This window comes from Mauremys reevesii, linkage group 2 (genome assembly GCF_016161935.1).
Source record: "Mauremys reevesii isolate NIE-2019 linkage group 2, ASM1616193v1, whole genome shotgun sequence".
Classification (NCBI taxonomy): Eukaryota; Metazoa; Chordata; order Testudines; family Geoemydidae; genus Mauremys; species Mauremys reevesii.
The window spans coordinates 113251884-113271994 of record NC_052624.1 but is presented as its reverse complement, the minus strand read 5'-3'; the positions used below and the strand labels follow the sequence as shown (position 1 = coordinate 113271994).

Below are 20111 nucleotides of genomic sequence, written 5' to 3'. Positions count from 1 at the left end.
ATTGAAGTATTCTCCTACAGGTTTTTTGTATATTGCCATTCCCAATATCTGACTTATGTCCATTTATCCTTTTACATAGGGACTGTCCAGTCTGGCCGATGTACATAGCAGAGGGGCATTGCTGGCACATGATGGCGTATATTACATTGGTGGACGTGCAGGTGAATGAACTGATGATCTGGTTAGGTCCTGTGATGGTGTCGCTGCTGTAGATATGTGGGCAGAGTTGACATCGAGGTTTGTTGCATGGATTGGTTTCTGAGTTAGAGTTACTATGGTGCAGTGTGTGGTTGCCGGTGAGAATATGTTTAAGGTTGGCGGGTTGTCTGTGGGCGAGGACTGGCCTGCCTCCCAAGGCCTGTGAAAGCGAGGGATCATTGTCCAGGATGGGTTGTAGATCACTGATGATGCGTTGGAGAGGTTTTAGCTGAGGACTGTAGGTGATGGTCAGTGGAGTTCTGTTGGTTTCTTTCTTGGGCTTGTCTTGCAGCAAGAGGCTTCTGGGTACACTTCTGGCTCTGTTGATTTCTTTCCTTATTTCCTTGTGTGGGTATCATAGTTTTGAGAATGCTTGGTGAAGATCTTGTAGGTGTTGGTCTCTGTTTGAGGGGTTGGAGCAAATGCGGTTGTACCTCAGCGCTTGGCTGTAGACGATAGATTGTGTATATGTACTGTTCACTGGGCTGCACACACAATCCTCCAGTTGTTTGGGCCGAGGGCTTCCTGAAACCCCAGTTCATTTGAACAGTTGTCCCTTTACAAAGCTTTGTTTTAAATGTTGGCAGCTACGCAAAGGCCTCAGCACAGAGATGGGATACAGCAATGGGAGGCTTAAAGGAGCAGAGACCTAAATGCACATAATGTTTTTTTTAACATGAGTCTGTTACATCTGGGGCACATTCCAAAAACTAACCTTGTTCCCTCTCTTCCCTGGCCTCCTCCTTCCCCCCCCCCAAAAAAAAACAACAACAAAAAAAAAAAAACTCAAGAAGGGACAAAAATATCCTAAGGCCATCTTTGTGGCATAGTAGTGTGAACATGGTGGACTGATGTTTGGGTGGGGTGAGGGCAAGAGTGTGGTGGCAAAACATTGATTCTCAGGCCTGCTAAAAAGTGCTCAGGCTGTCTGTGTGGAGGTCATAAGTTTTAGATGACTCTCTCTCTCTTTCCCACCCTCCCCCAATTCAGTGGGCTATTTGGATGGTGTTGAGGGAAGAAAAAAAATTATAGTTGTTTGGGTAACCTTAATTGTATATTTTCATATTTTGTATGTGTGTGTGTAATTCAACCTTTATTTAGAATTTCTTGACTTTTTAATGCCCAGGTTTTTAAGTATACAGTGTTCAAGTACTTCTTCCCTTAACATTGCACAGAAGTTGGTGTTTTTGTTTTCATTTTCCACTGCTTAGAATGTAAAGGAGAATCAAAATCCTTTTTAGTTATCCTAAATTCATAACCATGCTTGACTTTTTGAAAATACACAACTGGTCCATATTCACTTAGGAATATAAATCTCCTTCCCATGATTGTGCTGGGTTACATAGTTTTTGATAAGTTAAATTGAAATTCTGTTTTTGATTAATGGAAAATAATTAATGGAGCTGGTTTCTTAGCTTTCATGTTTTGTTGTGCTATTCTGTGCCTGATTAAATTTCTTAATTTTTGTTTTTAAGGGGTTTGTGAATATTTGTCCTTGAAAGCTTACATAAGTATTTTATTTGTATTGCCTGGAAGGATGTAGCTTCAGTTGATGATGAATCCTAAACAAGATACAAGGTAGCCTTTTTGCTAAGCTTCCTAGTGTAACCAAGGATTTGTACAGATAAATTATAGATAGGGCTCTCAAGCGATTAAAAAAAGTAATTGTGATTAATTGCACTGTTAAACAATAATAGAACACCATTTATTTAAATATTTTGGATGTTTCCCACATTTTCAAATATGACTTAAATTACAACACAGAATACAAAGTGTACAGTGCTCACTTTAGATTTGTTTTTGATTACAAATATTTGCTCTGTAAAAAAGAAACAAAAGATACAGTATTTCAATTCACTTCATTCAAGTACTGTAGTGCAATCATGAAAAGTTGAACTTACAAATGTAGAATTAGGTACAAAAAATAACTGCACTCAAAAACAAAACAATGTAAAACTTCAGAGCCTAGAAAGTCCACTCAGTCTAACTTCTTGTTCAGCCAATTGCTAAGACAAACAAGTTTGCTTACATTTACGGGAGATAATGACACATGTTTAAAAAAACGGGCTAATTAAATTTGTGACTGAACTCATTGGGGGAGAATTGTATGTCCCCTGCTCTGTTTTTTAACTGCAGTCTGCCATATATTTGATGACCCAGCACGTTGTTCATTTTAAGAATACTTTCCCTGCAGGTTTGACAAAACACAAAGAAAGTACCAGTGTTAGATTTCTAAAGATACCTACAGCAGTTGATCCAAGGTTTAAGAATCTGAAATGCCTTCCAAAATCTGAGAGGGACCAGGTGTGGAACATGCTTTCAGAAGTCTTGAAAGAGTAACATTCCGATGCGGAAACTACAGAACCTGAACCACACAAAAAAAAAAAAGAAAATTAACTTTCTGCTGGTGGCATCTGACTCAGATGATGATAATGAACGTGCATCAGACTGCACTGCTTTGGATCGTTATCAAGCAGAATACATCATCAGCATGGATGCATGTCCTCTGGAATGGTGGTTGAAGCATGAGGGACATATGAATGTTTAGCATATTTGACATGTAAATACCTTGCAATGCTGGCTACAAAAGTACAATGTGAACGCCTGTTCTCATTTTCTGGTGACATTGTAAATAAGAAGCAGACAGCATTATCTCCTGTAAATGTAAACAAACGTGTTTGTCCTAGTAATTGGCTGAACAAGAACTAGGACTGAGTGGACTTGTAGGCTCTAAAGTTTTACATTGTTTTTGAGTGCAGTTATGTAACAAAAAAAATCTACTTTAAGTTGTATTCTCATGATAAAGAGATTGCACTATAGTACTTGTATGAGATGAATTGAAAAATACTATTTATCATTTTATAGTGCAAATATTTATAATAAAATAATATAAAGTGCACTTTGTATTCTGCGTTGTAATTGAAATCAATATATTTGAAAATGTAGAAAAACATCCAAAAATTAATACATTTCAATTGGTATTCTATTATTGTCTAACAGTGCGATTAAAACTGTGATTAATTTTTTTAATCACAATTAATTTTGAGTTAATCATGTTAGTTAACTGTGATTAATTGACAGCCCTAATTATAGATATATGGTGGTCTAAGCAAAAGGACTTTTCCAGGGAAATCTGTGCCAGCCATCAGAAAGGGCACAGCCCTAATTATAAGATCTTGGATCTTGTGTTTTAGATAGTCAGAGAAGTTCTTTGAAGTTAACTTGCTTTTCATCTGAAATTTGACTTTCAGAGTGTATGGCTTCTAGATTGTCTTGCTGCCATGTACTCTACATGGGATGACCATTGAAAAATTCCTGGAAGAATGAGCTGGTGCAACATGGGGCTGCTGAATGATGTCAGCTGCTGGTGTCCTACCACAGCAGGTCTTTGACAACTTCACTCCTCTTGTTTGCTGGGTACGATTTAAGATGTTAATACTGACCTATGAAATCCAGTTGGTGTAGTGCTGGCTATCAGAGACCCTTCTTTTCTCTAGGAAAACTTTGTGACAGTTAAGGTCAGCTGGGGCACCTGAGTTAATAGCTCCTAGATTAAAAAACTTCTGTGGACATGGAGCAGGGCATTCTCACTGAAGGGTCTTCCACTCCAGAATTCACTTTTCCCACTGGTTTGACAGAGCTGAAGTTTGTAGATCTTTGTGGCATGGCTTTAGTGCCTCTTTTCTTAGGCTGCACCAGCATTGGGGGTTTTCTTAAAATCTGTCACTTGTTCTAACATCAGCGGCCAAAGAAGTATTGGAGAACAGCTAGCCAAAGACTCAAAAGTAATAGCAAAAAATGTTTTAAGTACATCAGAAGCAGGAAGCATGCTAAACAACCAGTGGGGCCACTGGATGATTGAGATGCTAAAGACGCACTCAAGGACAGTAAGGCCATTGTGGAGAAACTAAATGAATTTTTTGCATTGGTCTTCATGGCTGAGGATGTGAGGGAGATTCCCAAACCTGAGCCATTCTTTTTAGGTGACAAATCTGAGGAACTGTCCCAGATTGAGGTGTCGTTAAATGAGGTTTTGGAACAAATCGATAAATTAAATAGTAACAAGTCACCAGGGCCAGATGGTATTCACCCAAGAATTCTGAAGGAACTCTTATGTGAAATTACTAACTGTAGTCTGTAACTTATTTAAATCAGCTTCTGTACCAAATGGCTGGAGGATAGCTAATGTAATGCCAATTTTTAGAAAGGGCTTCGGAGGCGACACTGGCAATTACAGGCCAGTAAGCTTGACTTCAGTACCGGGCAAACTGGTTGAAGCTATAGTAAAGGACACAATTGTTGGACACGTAGATGAACATAATTTGTTGGGGAAGAGTCCACATGGTTTTTGTAAAGGGAAATCATGCCTCTCCAATCTACTAGAATTCTTTGAGGGGGGTCAACAAACATGTGGACAAGGGGGATCCAGTGGATATAGTGTACTTAGATTTTCAGAAAGTCTTTGACAAGGTCCCTCTCACCAAAGGCTGTTAAGCAAAGTAAGCTGTCATGGGATAAAAGGGAAGATCCTTTCATGGATTGCTAACTGGTTAAAAGATAGGAAACAAAGCATAGGAATAAATGGTCAGTTTTCAGAATGGAGAGAGGTAAATAGTGGTGTACCCAAGGGGTCTGTACTGGGCCCAGTCCTAGTCAACATATTCATAAATGGTCTGAAAAAAGGGGTAAACAGTGAGGTGGCAAAATTTGCAAGTGATACAAAACCACTCAAGATAGTGAAGTCCCAGGCTGACTGCAAAGAGCTACAAAAGGATCTCTCAAAACTGGGTGATTGGGCAACAAAATGACAGGTAGAAATTCAATGTTGATAAATGAAAAGTAATGCACATTGGAAAACATAATCCCAACTATACATATAAAATGATGGGGTCTAAATTAGCTGTTACCACTCAAGAAAGAGATCTTGGAGTCATTGTGGATAGTTGTCTGAAAACATCCATTCAATGTGCAGCGGCAGTCAAAAAAGCAAACAGAATGTTGGGCATCATTAAGAAAGGTATAGATAATATCATATTGCCTCTATATAAATTCATGGTACGCCCTCTTCTTGAATGCAGATGTGGTCGCCCATCTCAAAAAAGATGTATTGGAATTGGAAAAGGTTCAGAAAACGATTAGGGGTATGGAATAGCTGCCATATGAGGAGAGATGAATAAAACTAGGAGTTTTCAGCTTGGAAAAGAGATGACTACTGGGGGATATGATAGAGGTTTATAAAATCATGACTGGTGTGGAAAGTAAGTAAGAAGTGTTATTTAATCTTTCTTATAACACAAGAACTGGGGGTCACCAAATAAAATTAATAGGCAGCAGATTTAAAACAAACAAAAGGAAGTATTTTTTACCACACAACACACACTCAATCTGTGAAACTCTTTGCCAGAGGATGTTGTGAAGGCCAAGAGTGTAACAGGTTTCGAAAAAGCACTAGATAAGTTCATGGAGGATAGGTCCGTCAATGGCTATTAGCGAGGATGGACAGGGATTGTGTCCCTAGCCTCTCTTTGCCAGAAGCTGGGAATGGACGACGGGATGGATCACTTAATTGCCTCTTCTGGCATTGGCCACTGTCGGAAGCCGGAATACGGGGCTAGATGGACCTTTTGTCTGACTCATTGTGGCCACTCTTATGTTCTTATTAGTATGAAGACCTCTCCTTTTTTAATGTAATTTATTTGGAAATCTGGGTCTTTATTTAAACCTTTAAAAATATACAGTGCTGCTTCACAGTCTGAGCTACATCACTTACGGACACATTACGTGGTGCAAGTTTATCATGAAATGCCCGTACAAAGCTCCCTTTGTTGTAGTAGTCTGTGTTACAAGATTGCCTATAGTGTAGGGCTACAGAATTCTAGCTTCAAGAAGTTCATTCTAGCCGCCTACTTCACAATAGAGTGCTCTCTCTCAGCTCTCAACAAAGACTCCTACAGAGAGGATGCGCTCTGTTGAAAATAGGTGAAGATGTATGCAATAGTTACCTGAGTGAATGCCCCGCCCACTGATTAAGGCTCAGCCAATTACCAATTAATAGATTAACAGAATCAAAGTGATGTCTGGGAAAACCTGTGAGGGTCTTGAGAGTTGTGTAGAATTTACCTAGATGCTTTATTAAGAGTATGAATTCTGAAAATGCTGGTAAATGTGAAATAATATAGTGATTTCTTAAATATTTTTGTCTGGGAAGTAAATTTAAGAATGAGTTAAGGTAGAAAATTCAAATGACAATTACATTATTATAGTTTAAACAACAAATCTGAAATACTAGAAAAAAGGAAATTTACTGTTCCAATACTAAACGTTGTCCTTCTGTTTTCTTCCCCCTTCTGCCTAAGGGTGGGAGATGGTAATCATTGGCCACATGAAATTTGTTGAGAGTGTGAATTCTAGTGGTATGGTCTTTAGTTGCATGTTGTTACAACCAGTATCCACATGTCAAGATTGAATACAGCCTGGTGTCTGCTATGTATCTGGTGGGTATTGGGGCAGGTTAAGGGCATGTCCTTGGGACCCAGGCTCTATCCTGGAAAAGGCCCCAAATAGATCAGCAGGTGTTGCACAACAAATAGCTGATGGTCAGCTGCTGTTGCAGAGTGCGGGACTCAGGCTAAGTAGGAAAAGGAGAAATGTGGGTGTGTCTGAGTCCTCTGAGGTTACATCAGATAATTTGGTGACTGGCCTGAGGGGAGGCAGAAGCTGAGCCAAAATCTAATCTAGGCATTATATACTATTCATTGCTGTCATATGTGAGCACTAGTGTGACCAGATGTCCTGATTTTATAGGGACAGTCCTGATATTTGGGGCTTTTTTTATATGGACTCCTATTACCCCCCCACCCCGTCCTGATTTTTCACACTTTCACCCTAGTGAGCACTGGGATCAAACAAAAAGGACTTTGCATGTAATTAAGGAGTAAAACCCACACTTGGTCACATGTGGTATTCTCTACACAAACTAACTAAACTATGTTAAAAGGTTGTGGTCTCTTACCCATTTCAGAATAAGTACACTGAGTTTTCCAGCCCATATCCAGAGAGGGTTGAACTGGATTGGAGTTGTGTATTTTCCTCTTACCACTGATGAGTGCTATGGATAAATCAGTGTTGGAGGATTCTAATTGTAAGAAATTGTACTGCTCTTTTGTATTGTTGCTGCTTCTTCATGCTGCCTGCAAACAGGTGTTATGCTAACTAGCAGCTTGCTCAAGTTTCTCCAGAAGGGCATATCGGGCATATCAGACATAGGTGCTGGAATTAGGGGTACTGTGGGTGCTATCGCACCCCCTGGCTTGAAGTAGCAATAACAGCCCAATACATGGTTTCCACCTTCAGAGCCCCCACTATAAACATTGTTCTAGCACCCCTGATATCAGACTGCGAGTGAAAGAAAGTAAAGCAGAGGGGCCAGATGAAATCAAATCTGAATGGCGTCATCTGGAATAGGAACATGCTTTTCTAGTGCTGCTACTTCCTGCAGGTGTCGAATCCAACATACTGTAGCAGGTCAGTTCTCAGATCTTTTACCTCGTAGTTAGTTTTGTTAACAGAAGGGCACTGTCCAAGAATTTAACAAGCATCCCTGGCTGTGTGGACTTGCTTCCAGGCACTAAAAGTTCCATAGTGTGTTTTGATGTACTGCTGTTTCATATATTTAGTGTGCAGTAGCAGGGTCCATGCTGCCACTTTGTGTTCAGCTAGCATGCTGTAGATTTGCACCCTGGATTACCACACACTAGCTCTCCATGTACATAAACCCTACTAGAAAGTATCAAGTTACTACTAAGTGTGTAGGGTAAGCTCCCTTCACAGATTGTAACATGGACTGTAGCATGTGAAGAGTCTAGTTCTCAAGGGACAAACTAATAAAGAGGGTAAACTATGCAAATTAATCTGCAGGGAATGCATTGATCTTTTTTTTCCTCCTCTTTGCAGCATGATGTCTGACAATAAAACAAAGTCCACTAAGCCTGCAAACAAGACTCCTCCAAAGTCTCCTGCCGATCCGGCAAAAGAGAGAGCAGCCAAAAGGCTATCTTATGAGTCAAACAGTTCCCACGAAGGGGCCATGGCTGCAGAACTTACTGCTCTAGAAGAGTCTTTTAAAAAGTTTGCCATCCACGGAGATACCAGAGCCACAGGAAAAGAAATGCATGGGAAAAACTGGTCAAAATTATGTAAGGACTGTCATGTAATAGATGGGAAGAATGTGACAATCACGGATGTTGACATCGTCTTCAGTAAAATCAAGTAAGTTCCTTCCCTTTTCATGCTCCCTTGTCTTGTTATACTTTGCACCCCCTCCCAGGTATATATTTTTATTTCCCTCCCCAAAGCTGGTGTGACTCGTAGAATTAACGTTTTATGAGCAATAGCAGGTACAGCACACATGTACCTCTGCCACAATTACACCCTTTCATATTTGCTTTATGACACTTTGTTTGAAAATGTCCTTTAAACTTCTGAGCAGCTGTCCTTAGCTGAGTTGAGTGTTTCATGACTTAACTACAGTATGTTCAGGAAAGATCCATGTTTATCACCACAAGCTGCTAACTTTAATTTTAAAAAGTGCTGGGGAAGTGTTATGTACCTGTACTAAAAGAGCTCTGGCTCAAGTCAGGCTACAATGTTGGTCAGTGAGGGGTCACCCATGCATAGTTTTACAGTTTTTAAACACACTTGTAAGCCAGAGGGCAGATTCACCAGCTGGGGAAGTCCAAAGAGCAGCCACAGACGCTCACTAGTTTTTTCCCCTTAGAGGCTAAGAGTCCAGTTTGACTGAGGTAATAAATAAGATTTTCTTGATGGTCCCAATCTTGTGTGGCATGGGCACGCAGCTACATCACAAATAGGCCATCCAGTTTTTTGTGGCTGAAGCCTTCTACTTATCAGCCACCAAAAACTGGATGGTGTACTGGTAATGAAGACGCATACGCATGCTGCCCAGAGATTGGCACTGCCAAGCATAGATGCCAACTTTCTCTGGCGCTGGTGAGTACCCGCACCGCCCACCCCTGGCCCCGCTCCAACTCCACCCCATCCCTGCCCCTGGCCCCACCCCCATTCCAACCCCATCCCCAAAGTCCCCGCCCTAACTCCGCCCCCTCCCTGCCCATCTTGGATCCCTTCCCCAAATCCCTGCCTCTTCCCCCAGCGTGCTGCATTTCCCCTCCTCCCCCCTCCCTCCCTCCCTGTCCCATGAATCAGCTGTTTCATGGCGCAAGTGCTGTGAGGGAGAGGGGAGAAGCAGGACGCAGCAGCGCGCTCGCGGAGGAGGTGGAGGCGAGCTGGAGCAGGGAGCTGGGGCAGGGCCCTGGGGAGCTGCTGGTGGGTGCTGAGCTCATTAGTCCCTCTGTCGTTCATTACCTTAGAAGTTGTTTAAGTTGCACAACACTTAGTTTTATTTAAGGACAAATCTTCAGCCAGATTCCTTAATTGTGCTAATAGTTTGCAGGAGGATATGTTTGCACATGCCCAAACCCACAGTTTCATGTGTAAATGCTGGTTTGAGGCCATGCAAATTGCGGCAGCTGCAGGTTCAATTAGGGAGACTTGCTGAAAATTTGACCCTTAGAGCCCACCAAAGATAAGAAATACAGAGAAGAAAGGACTCTTTACTCTTCATGGGTTGTCCAATGTGATGTATGCGAGTCATAGGCTATCATGTCATTAATTCTTGAATGAATCCATTGTTTTATGCTTCAACAACCTCATCCACTGGCTTTTTCTGAGTGGGGGGGAAAAATGCTGTGTGTTTCCTCTCACGGCTGTTTTGGCGTAGGCACTCTAACCCTTTTGTTCTTGGGTTAGCCTCTCGCCATATCTGCTCCCATGACAGTATTTTTCTGGAGATTCTGTTGCCATAACCAGTCTCTGTATTTCAAGTGGAATCTTATCAGTGAATTAGCCCATTGTAGTAGATGGCTAAGCTTGGAGGTGTTTGGGCTTTCAGTTTCGTGTTTTAATGAATTTTGATGGATGATGTCAACGTTTATTTTCAAGTATTCTTTGGTTTTGATAGGCTAGCAACAAATAAATATTTAAGTTTAACAGGAAATGACAAATCCTAGGGCTACTTTCTCAGGCCAGTTTCCATGCAGTAAATGATGTGATAGGTGTGACGAGGTGGGACTGTTCTTAATGTTTCCCCTGAATACTGTGTGGATGCCTCAGTTTCTGGTCGACACTCTGTCTCCTGGCAACTAATGGCCCAGGCCCTCCCCCCCTGCAAGGGGATGCTAAAGGTGTGGGAGAACAAAGAGATCAGGTGACCTCCTGGCCCGGGAAAGAGACAAAGACCAGAAAGGAGGGGCTGGAGGAGTTTTCAGTTTGGAGCTGGCTGGGGATGGGAAGTGAGGGCAGATGGGGGTTGTCTGGCTCTCTGGGCCCCAGAATGGACCCGGCTGAGGGGTCCCCTTCTCTGTACCTATAAGCTGTGTTTTAGAGCGTATTCCTGTCATCTAATAAACCTCTGTTTTACTGACTGGCTAAGAGTCAAGTCTGACTGTGAAGTGGGAGTGCGTGCAGGACCCTCTGGCTTCCCCAGGACCCCGCCTGGGCGGACTCGCTGTGGGAAGCGCACGGAGGGGCAGATGCTGAATGCTCCAAGGTCAGACCCAGGAAGGTGAAACGTTGTGAGCTTCTTGCCCTGAAGACAGTCTGCTCAAGGTTCCCCAGAGTCCTGACTGGCTTTGTGGGGAGCAGTTCCAGAGCATCGCCCGGGGACTCCGTGACAATAGGCCCTTAGTATTGCAGAAACTGGCTGTGCACTAGATTGATGGATCCTGAGGACTCAGACCTGATGCCTACTGGGTGGAGTGGATTCACTTATGCTCTATGGGAGTGAGGTGTGGATCCAGTGGTGCAAGTAGGGCAGTATGGTACGCCATACCAGTAAGCTATTTATATCTGGTACGACGTACCGGAAAGACACAGGAGGAGCAGAATGTGTGGCCACCGGGTGGCCCCAGGCTGGCAACTCCTCCAGTGTGGCTGTACTGCCGCCAGCTCTTCCACACAGCTGCATGTGTACGTCTCCTGTCCGGGGTCTGTACAGCAGCCCTGCCGGAGGACAGGGCTGGGGGCGGGGCTGCTGCGCCGGAGGAGCTGCTGGTGTGGGGCCGCCTAGCGGTCCCACTGTCTGCTCCTTTCGCTGCTGCAGTTTCCAGGAGAGCCCTGTGGTTCACGGCTCTCCTGGGAACCACGGCATGAAAGGAGCAGAACCCCACGCTGGCAGCTCCTTCAGCATGGCTGTACTGCCCCCTGACTTGTCCACCCAGTAATATCCTCCGGCAGAGCCGCTGTACAGACCCCGGGCAGGACTCAGCAGATGCAGCTGGGGGAAGGGCTGGGGGCAGTACAGCCACGCTGGAGGAGCTGCTAGCGCGGGGCTCGGTTTGTCAGCATGTCTGAAAAAAATATTTTCTGCTGTCAGAAGGAGCTGGTTTGAAGCTCTTCTGCTGGCAATTCCCAAAGCAGGTGTGACTGTGAAGTGGCTATTGTTCCAGAGAGCAAGCCCTCCTCTTCTCTTATTAGCCCACGCAAGAGCTGTGCTGTGTCCACCCATGGGAGCGCTCCCCTCCCCAGGTAACGTGGGATGGATCATGGGGAGGGGGAGAGTGCGGGGCCCTGGGCTGGGGCAGGGTGGGGTCACATGGGGAGGTCACGCGCCTCTCTCCCCCCCCCCCCCCAGCTGGTGCTGCATACCGGTAAGAAATGAATTCTGTTTGCACCACTGTGTGGAGCATTAGGGACATGGGGCTAGAGGAAGACCACACTGATCTAAACACAGGCCACTTCCACTCCCCAGTGCCCTCCATGCAGGTAACCAATGCATGTTTTGTTGTATAAAAATTGCCCAGGAATTCCTGATGTCTCAACCTTTGCTGGAATGACAGAGCTGCAGTAACTCCCATGCAGCTATTACAGGGTTAATTGCTTCCTTCTTTAGGAATGGGGATCACTGGGTTCTTATTCTCATGACTGCCCTGGGGTGCTGGCTCTTCTGCCTGAGAGAGCCCGGTCTTCTGTCTTTTCTCCTGGCTGTCTGCTTCCTTCTGGAGTTATGCAGTGTAGTTGTAGCCGTGCCGGTCCCAGATCTATTCAGCGTGGGTGAAACCAAACAATCACTGTGCTCTTGAATGAACTCACACAGAAAAATGATAAAAGACAAAACCACCCTCCCACCTAGGGTGACCAGACGTCCCGATTTTATCGGGACTGTCCTGATATTTGCTTGTTTGTCCCGCGTCCCGACCAATGTTAGGTCGGGACACTGGACAAACAAGCAAAGGCTCCGGAGCCCAGAAGGGCTCGCGCCCTCCCCCGCCCTGACTCTGCCCCCTCCTTCCCCCATTGGCTCCCTCCCCAAATCCCCACCTCTTGCCAAGCATGCCATGCCCAGGAGACACAGGGGAGTGCGGGGCCGGGGTGAGTGTGAGTCTGGCCTGGCCCCGAGCAGGCAGGACTCGGTACCTGAAGGGAGAGTAGGGGGGCGGCCCAGAGGGCCAGGCGGTGGCTGTTCTCCCCACCTGGGCAGCAGGACTCGGGAGCAGCCGCTGCTGCAGCTCCCATTGCCGCGGGGGGAGGAAGCGGCCAAGCACGTGGCGCTCAGCGGCTGCGGCTTTGGCACCCGGGCCAGAACCCCCTGAGCCCGGGCCTGCTGCAGGGACCCAGCAGCGCACACGCTGCGCCCAGCCCCTGGCCAGTCATGTCTGGGCTGGCTGCCCGGCTGGTGCAATCCCGCAGCGGAGGCATCGGCAGCCCAGCCCCATTCGTTCTCCTGCGGGACCCAAGCGGGATGGGGGGGCTGGGGCCTGCTGCCCCCACTCCGGGGCCGCCCGTGGGATTGCACCAGCTGGGCAGCCAGCCCAGACGCGACTGGCCAGGGGCTGGGTGCGCGCTGGGTCCCCGCAGCAGGCCCGGGCTCGGGGGGTTAATGGGTGCTAGAGCCGCAGCCGCCAAGCTTGGCCAGCGGCCGCTTCCTCCCCCCGCGGCAGTGGGAGCTGCAGCAGCGGCTGCTCCCAAGTCCCGCTGCCCAGGTGGGGAGAACAACCGCCGCCTGGCCCTGCAGGCCGCCCCCTACTCTCCCTCCAGGTACCGCGCCCGAGTCCTGCCTGCTTGGGGCCAGGCCAGACTCACACTCACCCCAGCCCCGCGCTCCCCTGAGTCTCCCGGGCCTCCCTCCAGCGCTTGCGGAGGGAGGAGGAATCGGGGGTGGGGGATTTTTTTTTTTTTTTTGCTCTGCCGCCATTTTTTCCCCCTCTGTCCCTGTTTTTCCCCCCCCCCCATGTCCCGATATTTGACCTGGGTGATCTGGTCACCCTACTCCCACCTGTGGGTGAACACATTTCAGCAATCACTTTGTATCTGACCTCTAAGTTCTCATCCACAACACGTTCCAAAGACAAGCCTGGGAGCTTAAACTCATAACTCTGCTAGACCCTAAAAATCATGGATTGAACAGAGATGCTGGATTTATGGTTTATTACAACAACCTATAATCCACTAATTGCCTTGTTTTGTCCTATGACTGCAGAGGTGTCAGTGAGCTACTTTACCTTGAATGGTCCCTTAGCATATTTGCTAGCTACTTATGCTAAACAATCTGCTCCACCTTGCATTTAGCTGTCACACTCTTGAGTACCTTGCCCAGCCCTGAAGAAGAGCTCTGTGTGGTTCGAAAGCTTGTCTCTCTCACCAACAGAATTTGGCTCAATAAAAGATATTACCTCACTCACCTTGTTTCCTTTTGGAGCTGTCAGCCAAGGACAGTGCTGGAAGAAGGGAACTTGGTCTCTTACCCCCCTGTAAATCAACTGGAGAAACCAGTCTTCCACTATCTTGCCTCATTGCCTCTTTAATGTCATTCCTCAGTGCCCAGGCGGGGTGGAGTCATGAGTAGGATGTAAGTGTTGAGCAGCCACTGCTGGTTGGGTGGCTTTCAGAGGCTTCTACGCAAAGGTGCCAGGACCCAGGATTAGCTTTCGGGTACTGTTGTCTAAAAATGCAGTGACTTCAGGTATCAATAATCATTGGAAGATAAAGTAATTTATTTTAGAATATTAATTCCTTATTAACTAATTGCCCACCCATTGTCGGCAAGTGCAGCATAAGTTTTGAACGTTCCCTCTGTGTAAATTATTATTTTTAGCTATGACATTTCTTTTTGTATTTTATCAGTGGGGGGAGAAATAGGCAATAACTGTCATTTAACTGTGAAAATTTCAGTATTTCAAGCCTTCCTTAAAAGATTCTACCAGATCATTTCTGTATACCCTTTTTCAGTAGTCATTTTTCCAACTTGTTTTTGTGATTTGTATTTTTTTGTTTTGGTTCTTTGTGACGGAAGCTTTAATTTTCACTAGAGATCACATATATATTTCAAGTAGCATTTTAATTATGACAGTTGTGTTAACAGCGTCAGTGAAATCCCCTGAAGTGCTGAACAGTGCACACATTTAAAAGGTTAAATAAAAACTAGAATGAAATCTTATATGTGTAGAAGGCTAACAGGCTCAACTACTGGAACACTGGCAATGTAGTGACTTTCTGGACACCTGGGAGACATGAGTAAGCTTGGTGTATACTGGTTGTGCTCAAACAAATGCAACGTCTCCTTTCCTTCTCCTCCCCTCCATACCCGACCAAAAAAATCAACGGGCAGATTCTGTGACCCTTACTCACAGATTGAGTAGAGCCTACTTTATTGGGAGTAGTCCGATTTTCCCCCAGTGGAATTATTTCTAGAGAAAGGTAATAATAATCAGTGTAAGGTATGTGGGTTTTAGGCAGAGTTTTGTTGAAAAAGAGTTTGGATTAAAAAAATTCAACCAAAAGTTCAACATCAAACACCTGAAAATGGAAAAATATTGATAGGAGAATACCACTCTGGTGCCTCATGGGAGTTGTAGCTCCCATTCTCCTCTCTGGGTTGGGTTCCCCAGCTGGACTACATCTCCCATGATACACCATGGCCAAGGACCCCAAGGGTGCATTTTCTGATCAGCCGTACTCTTAGGGTATAACTGGAAAACTTTGTGGAATCTGGAGACAATTTAAGCTTAGTGAAATCAGTCTTCAGTCAGAATCACTATATCTACATATGTATGGCTGTTAGTCTGGGATGAAGGATAGCTTCTGAAAATCAGGAATATGTGATCACTGCTGACTCCTTTGCTCAAAGTCATCTGAGTGATGGAGTTTGTTCAGTTGTTACCTTTTTCTGCTACAGGAAAGCATTCTCCCCCCTGCAGAGTGCTGGTACTGATAGAACACATTGGAACTTTCCCTGGGAGGTGCTGAACACATTGTAGGATCTGGTAATCTTTTCTCAACATGAACAGCATTTATTGGACTAAGCAAACTTAATCTATGAAAGTTATAGTGAATCTACACTGTTTGAAAGGCTGGAAATGTCTGTCTTTCTTTCCTTATAGCTTTTAAAGGAAGCTCAGCTAAGGTTCATTATATTACTTAGCATTGATGATGAAGCCATGTGGTAGCTTGGTTACACTATTTCAATTAAAATGAAAAATTTGGAGTCACTGCCAGTCTCTAGATGGGGACATAAATTAAGATTGGATTGTAGTTATGCTGGTGGCCTTGGGTGAGAGGATGATATACAGGGTTGAAGATAAATTGAACAGATCTGGAAGTGAATGGCTTCTGAATGTACATTAAGGTAAGAGGAAGGGGAAGCGTCGGTATGAAGAACATAAAAAAATCGAGATGATTGGAAAAATACAACAATGTGTGTGGTTACAAGAATATGTGAGTTGAGTTCATTGTTATTTATGGGAATGTATTTTTTTGTTTGATAATCATCTGGATATTTACAGACACTTAAGAAAACACTCATAAATCCCAGATGTTTGATGGATTTTAGCACAAATTTCTATCATCTAAAATTTCATTCCAGAAATGTATTATTTGTAAGGCCCTACTTAATTTGTGAAATTGCAGATTCCTCAATATTAGGCTTCCAGTGCAGTTTTGATTTTTATTAGCTTGCTGTGCAGGCCACAATTTTGCAGACATTTTCAGGTTTGCAACACATGCTTTTTTCCCTGTTAGTGTAATAGATCCCCATTTATCCAAACTGATAAAGGCTGGGGCTTGGACTGTCAGCCCCGTGCATTAATGACTGAATATAGTTGCAGCAAAATGTCTGGTTATCACAAAAAAATTAGGCATAACTTAATACTTGAGTGTTTTGTATTATTCCAGCAATTTTTTCTTAAACAAATAGATCTTCTCTGGCTTTTCCACATTACCACAGTTAATAAAGGTCCATTATTACTTTTCTGTGATTTTTTCCATGTCTTGTTTGCAACTCAGCCACAATTATTTAACAATCATCCAGTGATTCAAGTAGGGCCTTAATTATTTGCTATTTGATCACCATTCATTACTCTCCAATTTAAAAACTTTGTCACCCAGTCAGAGAATGTAAGCGGAGGTGACTAGTTACAGACTGTAAATAGCTGAAGTGAACAGCTTGAGACCAACTCAAAGGCTGTTCACACAGATGAATATTTATGTATAAAACATTCATTGGTAGAAACTGGGATTCCGAACAGGAAAAAGAACTAAATTAACAACAAATAATCAAACCAGCTCGATTCAGAAGGGTTAAATTAACCAGTCTGAGAGAACGAATAGGGAAACAGATTTCTGATTTACGTGTTTTACATGCACCAAAAAGTTCAGACACATTTCTCAATATCAATAACATCATATGGATATCGAACAGTGCTATTTCACTTTTTCTTGCCTTGTAAAGGCAAGTAGAATTATTCTAAATGAATGATAAAGTTTTACAGTGCATTATGGGATAAAAGAATGTATTAATCCAGTAAACCTAGACTGTGAAAGCATTCCTTGCCACATACACTTTCAGAGAGAGAACTGTTAGGTGGAAATGCTCATTGCCTCCCTGAAACTACCAGCAAAACTATGTAAATGATTATTTATCAGATGAACAAGTTCAACTTGTCATGGGAGACAGTAGACTCAGAATGTCATCACAGCCTATAGAGTCTTTTTTTCCCCCACATACCCCCAGGGTTTTATGCTATGGTATGTTGCCCGTGCACTTATTTATATTGAAGGAGAATCCTGGTTTTAAAGATAGCTTTGTATTTCAATTTCCTCATGTGTGATTTTTATTATAATTATTTTACTGTCGTGTATGAAACCAGCAAAAACAAACATATACATACCACTGATAAGCAAAGAAGCCAAGGTTTACTTTGTGGGAAGTGTAATTTTTCAAAAGGTCCTCAATCACGCTTTGCGTATTTAATGCTGTAATTCAAAGCAAGGCACAGCCACAATAGTGCCCTGCCAGAAGGGAGACACTTTTTCAAGATATTGGATAGTGAATTTTCATAGCAGAACCTCAAAAAGTCATTTATTTAGCATGGATGTTTCTGTAACTGTGATAACCATACTTCTGCCTGTATGCTTGGCTAATGTTAAAATACTCTGCTTTAATAGAAAATATTTAATAATATTAGCTCACTCGATCACTGCTATTTTTTCTTGCACCTTCTGTGCTTTATTTAGGAGGTATGTTTCTTTCATGATTAGCATACTAAAAAGAGTGGTAATGCAGGCTGGACAGTACTGTAAAGTTGTTAGAGAAACACATCAAGCAAACACTAGGTAAAGTTTGGAATGGAGGGTTCTTTAGGCATTTTTCAACACTGGGAGCAGCTGCCTTCCTTTTTAGAAGGTTTCTTCTTCTTTGAGTTCTTGCACGTGTCCATCCATTGTAGGTGTTCGCACACCCCGAGCACAGTTGCTGGAATGTTTTCCTTTAGTGGTATCCATTGGGTCAACTCTAGCATCCCTGGCATTGTGCAGTCATAGCGTTTGTATAAAGGGCTCTGACGACCTTGATCCCCTTCAGTTTCTTCTTACTGCCCGTGACAGTTGCTGGAACCCTCATTGCCTAGGCAATCCTTCTCTTAGTGGATTCTCTCTCATTTTTAGTGTACATAGTTAGTGTAGTTTTAGTAGTTTCTAGATAGTTTGGTCTCCACCGCTCTGAGACAGCGGAGCTGTCCACCATCCCGGTGCTAGTCAGGCCTCAGTCACCGGGGTTCAAGCCTTGCACTTCGTGCAGTAAGTCTATGCCTATGAGCGAGCTGCACTCAAGCTGCCTCAAGTGCTTAGGGGAAGCTTGTAGAAAAGACCACTTGCCAAATTTGCAAGAAGTTTAAGCCTGGATTCAGAAGGACCAAGCTGCTCGATTGAAGGTCTTCCTCATGGAGGCGGCCCTAAGACTGGCCTTGGCGCTGTGCGTGGACATGGCCCGAAGCAACTCGGCCTCGATGCCGATTGCTCTTCCATCAACACGGGTCTCTGGGCACTGATCATCTTCCCCAGTGCCCAGGAAGAAACACCGTAAGCACCAAGAGAAGAGCAGATCTCCAGTGCCAAAGGACAAGGGAGATAGAGAGCAAGACCCATGCTGAGCTGCTCTTTGTCCCCGGTACCTCACCATCAGGTGCCCGCACCCATGGCACTGCAGAACCCTATGACGCCTCCTCAGGGTCAACGCACTAGCCAGTTTGCAGTGCCGTTGACTCCTGAAGCCTTCTCTGTGGGGTCTGCTAATCCTGCTGGTACTGGGATCACTGGAGAGTCAGGATCTGGCACCTCTGGTGTCCCCAAGTGGAAGGGAATCTCCACCAGCTCCTTGCCCAATGCTGCAATAGCTGTGCAAGGGAAAACTGTCACTGACAGTTGCAAAATCTCCTTGGTGACCCTCTCAGGCACCGAGTGGCATGGCATGGCCCTGGTCTCCACAGCATAGCTCGTCGTCATTGGACTCGGAAGTGGAATTGTATTTCCCCCATCAACACAGCTGACCTTGCTGCTCCCCAAGCCATTCTTACCCCACCTTGGCACCGAGTTCTTCACCAGGAGCCTGGCCATCATCTCCATGGGGTCCGCCTACAAGGCGGTGGCCCTTCTGGAACCTGTGGGAATTTCCCCCACCTCAGGCTATCTCCTGAGATGCTCTTACTCAGTTGTTTCGGAAGCCAGGGTGCCCCCAGTACCACACAGAAATGGATACCTCAGAAATGGACTGCAGTACCGAACACAGCACTGAGCCCCAGGAGGAAGCCCTGTAGGCTCCTGTGGATGCTATAGAACCAGCTGAGGTGCCTGGTCCAACATTAGCCTCCTCTTCCTCCTCCCCAGATGAGGCCGTGGTGTCCCACCTCCGGACGACCATAAGACTTACCAGGGCCTATTGAAACAGGTAGCCTCAAGCCTAGGGGTCCAAGTGGAGGTGGTCAAGGAGGTGACCCATGGCCTCCTGGACATTCTTTCGCCAGTGGGCCTGTCTAGAGCAGCTCTACCACTGCATGATGCCATCATGGAACCGATTAAGGCCCTGTGGCAAACCCTAGCCTCCCTCCCACCAATGGCAAAGTGCATGGAGCGTAAATACCTTGTTCCTGCCAAGGGGTACAAATTTCTTTTTTTGCACTCTTTTTCTCCCCCCCCCCCTGCCCCGGAGGGGAGTCGTTGGTGGTTGTGAGCAAGATCACCATGAACAGCCGGGTTCTGCGCCCAAAGCAAAGGATACTAAGAAGTTGGACCTCTTTGGGCAGAAGACATACCCTGCTGGGCGCTATGACTTTAATATGTGGGAGTCGCTGACAGAATTTAGGGAGCTACTTCCCCAGGCTGGAGTTTTCTTCTCTAATTGGGTAAGGCAAGACCATGGCTTGAGCATCCCTGCAGGCAGTTACAGGGCTTCCCCAGGAAGTGCAACAGACCTTCCAGGGCCTCCAGTTCGAGGGTTCCTTGGTTTTCTCGGAGAAGACGGAGGATAGACTGCACGGCCTTAAGGACTCCAAGGCAACTTTGAAATC

At 44.9% G+C, this 20111-nt stretch overlaps 1 protein-coding gene across 6 annotated transcripts in view; it reads left to right on the top strand.

Annotated features, from left to right (window-relative positions):
* LOC120398988 (tubulin polymerization promoting protein) overlaps positions 1 to 20111 on the top strand; it is a 116836-nt gene that overhangs the window by 19797 nt on the left and 76928 nt on the right. For 4 of the 6 annotated variants that reach the window (XM_039526828.1, XM_039526827.1, XM_039526832.1 and 1 more), the window contains one exon: positions 8152 to 8466. In XM_039526828.1, the coding sequence (XP_039382762.1) occupies positions 8153 to 8466 (314 nt within the window). In that variant the 5' untranslated portion in view covers position 8152. Of the gene's footprint in view, positions 1 to 3475; positions 3616 to 7580; positions 7723 to 8151; positions 8467 to 20111 lie in introns of those variants that run through there. The other 2 variants (XM_039526830.1, XM_039526829.1) reach the window with 2 other exon arrangements.